General features: G+C 41.2%; 1 protein-coding gene across 1 annotated transcript; it reads right to left on the bottom strand.

The window, feature by feature from the left end:
• Nucleotides 1-1,597: 1,597 nt before the first annotated feature.
• LOC113270028 (disintegrin and metalloproteinase domain-containing protein 20-like) lies at nt 1,598-3,886 on the bottom strand. Its single transcript, XM_048212221.1, has 2 exons — nt 1,776-3,886; nt 1,598-1,718 (listed from the first exon to the last, which is right to left on the bottom strand). The coding sequence occupies exons 1-2, from the start codon at nt 3,884-3,886 to the stop codon at nt 1,598-1,600; spliced, it is 2,232 nt and encodes a 743-aa protein (XP_048068178.1).
• Between the last annotated feature and the right edge of the window lie 719 nt (nt 3,887-4,605).

Below are 4,605 nucleotides of genomic sequence, written 5' to 3'. Positions count from 1 at the left end.
GCATCTCATGGAGCTCTCAGATTAAGCTCTTGTGACTTGGGGAAATCTGCTGGTGAATTAAAGCCCTTGATATTAATGTTTAGAGTCTATCTAACTCTGTGTAGTACCTAAGACACTGGGGATTTCTCTTTCCCTCAGCAGAGGTCCTGCACCTGGGCCAAGCCTAAGACTCAAGTCATATCTGGCATCAGCAAATACTCAGAGGCTAAACTGGCCGGCAAGATTCAGTGCTTTTTAGAATTGTTTTACCCTGCCTGAGATTTCAGTTCACCTATTCCATATTACTTCCTTGGCTCTCTGATGTTCTTAAAACATGGGTTAATATAAATTTGGGTTTTTCTAGTTTTTTTCCTAGTTTTTTTTTTTTTTCCTTGCAGAGGACACATGGTCTGCCAAGACTTAGCTATCCTACATGGAATTGTAAATATCTTCTTTGTCTTATTTTATGAGTGAAGTTACCAAGGGTTGAGTGGCAAGTACCATTTTCCTCTCTTTTGAGATTTTGAAGTAATTATACCAGAGTATAAAATATGTCCCCAAGATGGTAAAGGCAGTGGTGTGGAAAATTCAAAAGCTTTTGATGACAGACTTCCTCCTGTGTTCTCTGTTATTCCAAGATAAGTACTCTATCAGTCAGAATTCAGTCACAACAAGCAAAGCCCTCCCTGAGAAGCCATGCTTTCCTAACAGGAAGTGCAGCTATTGCACTGAAGACTGCAGATTAAAGGAAAGACGTGTGCTTCTTGGGACCCACACTTTTGGAGTAGGTCCCATGGATCTAGGACTCTGGGGAGAGGGTTGGCCAACGTGGTACTGCAGCTCAGGGATTTGGTGGAGGACTCCAAGGCCTGGGATCTAGAACTGCAAGGGTAAGACACTTGTTGGTGTGCCAGGATCTCTGAAGCTGACAGTACTGTTGGTTCTGAGAATTACCAGAAAATAATGTATATGCATATATATTATAGATATATGTATATATATCTCATATATCATATATATCATATTATTCTGTCCTTATCTATATCTACATTTATATCTGTATGTGGTAATATAAAGATTGTAAGTCACTGCCTTTGCCAGGGTGAGAGTCAGTGAGGCAACTTGGACATGAACAGTGTTCAAGACATTTCCCATGTCCAGTTTCCCTCTGGTTTCCACTATTTGTGGTAGCTAAAAATGGAGGACTCATGAAGGAGAAATGTGATTTGTAGTTTTCTATTCCCTGTGTATGAAAGCAGATTACAAAGGGGAAGGATATTTGGAATTGTCAGACAGCAATTAAACACCCCCCCCCCACACACACACACATCCTCTGAGGGCACTGCCATTGCTCAGGAAATACAGAATAATTCCATAAAAAATAATTACCAAAATTGCCTAAAATAATGGAAAAGAGAAATGTGCTGAGAATTAGTATATTTTGTTTATTGGTCAATGACTAGTGTTTATGATCCCAAATGATAAACAAAGAAATCTCAGGGATTTTCTGTCAGCGATCTGTGGTACAAGCTGTAACATTTTTCCTGCCGGGGGACTAAAACTTAACAAATGGGCAAATTCATCTGGGATTGGGTTTCTTTTTGGAAATCATAACTTTTTAGTTTTCATTCTCAGGTGCAGGTGGATCACTCACTTCTTGATTGGGTTCCGGTGGCTCATTCTGCTGTTCATTGGGTGCAGGTGAAACATTCTGCTCTTCTTTCTTAACCTTTTTTTTCCTTCTCATAAAAAACAAAATTAACATACAACATAGTAAAACTGAAGAAGGAACCAACCAAAATAACAGCTGGTAAGTCTTCTTTTGCTGTTTCTTCTGTGGTACCTCTGTCTCGATTCTTACTGGGGGTGGGCCACTATCAACACTACCTCCATTGCCTTTCACCCGGCAGTCAGGGGGGTTCCACTCATCGCTGCAATGGCAGTGATGTCTATTGTTGCAGACCCCATTTGTATTGCAGGTCTCGGGCGAACAGTTCGTTTTCAAATATGCCAAAGGGATACACTTCCTTTGGACACAGATATGTTCCTTTCCACACTCTGTACCATCTTTCACTTGACCGAGATCAGGCAAGGGCATCCCATAATGGAAGTCTATACCCCAACAGATGCTATCATTGAGGTGAAGCCAGTGCAGAGTAGAATGATCTCTCAGAGTGGGGATCTTTGCCACATCTTTACACTGCACCCTCCCACACAGGGTGTCTGAGGTATTACATTTAATAAATTGATTGTTCTTGAGACCACAGTTACCGAAACGGTCCCCTCGGATATTCACTGTACTGTAGCAAATCTGACTTGCACTTTTGGCATCTGGGCCAAAAAGTTTGCTGCACAGTTCGTCACGGATATTGCATCTCTTTTCATAGCAGTAGCCACCACCTGAGCATTCGACTCCATCTTGCACATACACATCTTCTGGGCATTGATAGGATGTCCCATCGCACCACTCGGGAAGATCGCATTCGTTTGCCTGTTCTCTACATACCTCACCTGATGGCATGACCTTGCAGTCTTTGCAACAAAGCCCAAAAGCACAAGTAGCCCCAGGACTCAGGGTACAGTCTAACTGACAGCATGAATCTTTTGTACACAAATTTAAGGAGCCACAGTCACACTCTTCTCCTTCTTCAACCACACCATTTCCACAGCGTGTAAACTTGAAGGCTCTCTCTGGAGTGGGTGGGTGGAAGATACATCTTGATCCTGCAGAGGTGTGCCAATATTGAGCATAACTGCAGTTGCTGAATTTAGTCGCCTGAGACTGTGCTGCGTGCATTATGCACACACTGTCTGCACATTTACATGTTTCCTCATCATGCCTCATACCCAGAGAATGACCGAGCTCATGTGACACAACAAATGCAAAAAAACCCAAATCGTCACTTGTGAAAGCATCCACTGCACAATTAGTATTATATGTACATATTGATCCAACATAAGATATGCCAAATATACCATATTCTCTTTTTACAAAAACATGTGCAGCATCATGCGGCATACGGGCATTAAAGCCTTTTTCCTTCCAGGCACAAAATAAATCCAAGAGTACATCCATGTTCTTTATTTCAACAGGGTTTCCTTTATTCCAGACCTCCATTCCAACTAAACTCACATCAATATTTAGTGGTTGATAGAAGGTATTTACGTAGCTCATGGTAGTAATCACTTGCAGTTCCACAGTTGTGACATTATATTCGTGATAAGCGTATCGATTATAGTCGACCACCACTGCCATTTCAACAAATCTCTTTTGCCTCCACAGCCCTTCATATCCACTTTGCAAAGTGGAACTATTGTTCTCTTGAAACTTCATTTGTTGTGATATTTTTTCATCTGTCAATCCACACCTCACGGGTGGGAATTTTTTCTCCTCATCGTACACCTTAAATACCAGATGTTCAAATGTGGTAGAAAGCCTTTTGGGCAAAATTTCATAAACAATGTGATTTATCTGTAATATTCCTTGAAAGTTTCCAAAACAGGTACTCAGAGAAACCAGGGAATCCGGATCCCCCTCCACATAACCATGATAATAGCAATCTTTCCGGATAAATGGCTGGTCTTCAAGAAGAGCACCCTGGTCTGTGTATGTGAACACTGGGAAGTTTTCGGACAGCAAAAGCTTCTTGACCTTCATGTGGAAAACATGTCTCTGGCCTCCAAAATTTAGGCAGTAAGAGATCCAGCCTGGAGGCTTCTTGAGCATGCCAGTGCCTGTTATCCTCGAAGGAATCACCACTTCTGGGGGACCATGGTGATAGCAGTGTCCAACATGGGACCACCCAGAAAGGAGCAGAAACACCCTGAGCCAGAGAATGGGGACGGTGATCCTCACGTGTACCAGGACCTCACCCACAGCCATTGTGGAGCCACCATATTCAGCCATTGGTGAGAGTAAACCAGAGCAGGTCAGGAAGCATTACTGTTCTGTCTCCTCCCTCTGAGCTGGATGTATGCTGATAAAGAAAGTGCTGATATTTAAAAATCTGTCTTCTAGCAGTCACACCATCAGAGCAGCAGCACTAAAAGAAAAAAATAGAAGGGCAGAGACGGAGTGGGAGATATAAGCAAGTCAAGGTGAAGGATGAAGAGAAGCCTATGGGTTAAAATGGGTTAGTGTTTGGCTCATGACTCAGTATACTGCATTGCATTTTCTCTTAAATAATGGTAAGGCAGAGTGAGACTGGGTGTACAAAACAATGGTGATTGGCCATAGGTTGACACTTGCAGAACCTATTGATTCATTATACTGTTCTATAAATATATAAATGTGTATCAACATTTTCATAGTAAATATATAAAATAAAAGGGTATTAATGGAAGCATGAACACCTATCACGTTTTAATGTAGCAGTCTCAATTTATATATATGGACTGGGTATGAATATCACTATATAGATCTTCCTTTCACTTTCAAATGACAAATTATTTAGTTGTATACATTATTCAGGGAAGATATAAAGATTAGTCACATATATTATTATTTTTTCTCATTGTCTGTAATATATGCTTCCATGGGACAAATTATTAATTATCCTATCTCCTTCCTGCATTCCTCTTTTCATCTAAGCCTATAAAACTGCAAGGACCAAAGCATCAATTGTC

The sequence above is a fragment of the Ursus arctos genome, unplaced genomic scaffold, assembly GCF_023065955.2.
Source record: "Ursus arctos isolate Adak ecotype North America unplaced genomic scaffold, UrsArc2.0 scaffold_11, whole genome shotgun sequence".
Classification (NCBI taxonomy): Eukaryota; Metazoa; Chordata; class Mammalia; order Carnivora; family Ursidae; genus Ursus; species Ursus arctos.
Note: the sequence above shows the minus strand (reverse complement) of the source record. Positions and strands in the feature narration are given on the sequence as shown.

Excerpts from the sequence above, each read along its gene's own strand:
- LOC113270028 (XM_048212221.1), bottom strand. The coding sequence starts at position 3,886 with ATGGCTGAATATGGTGGCTCCACAATGGCTGTGGGTGAGGTCCTGGTA. Across the intron at positions 1,719-1,775 it reads ACTTACCAGCTGTTATTTTG|GAAAAAAAAGGTTAAGAAAG; the intron begins GTTGGTTCCTTC and ends TTTTATGAGAAG.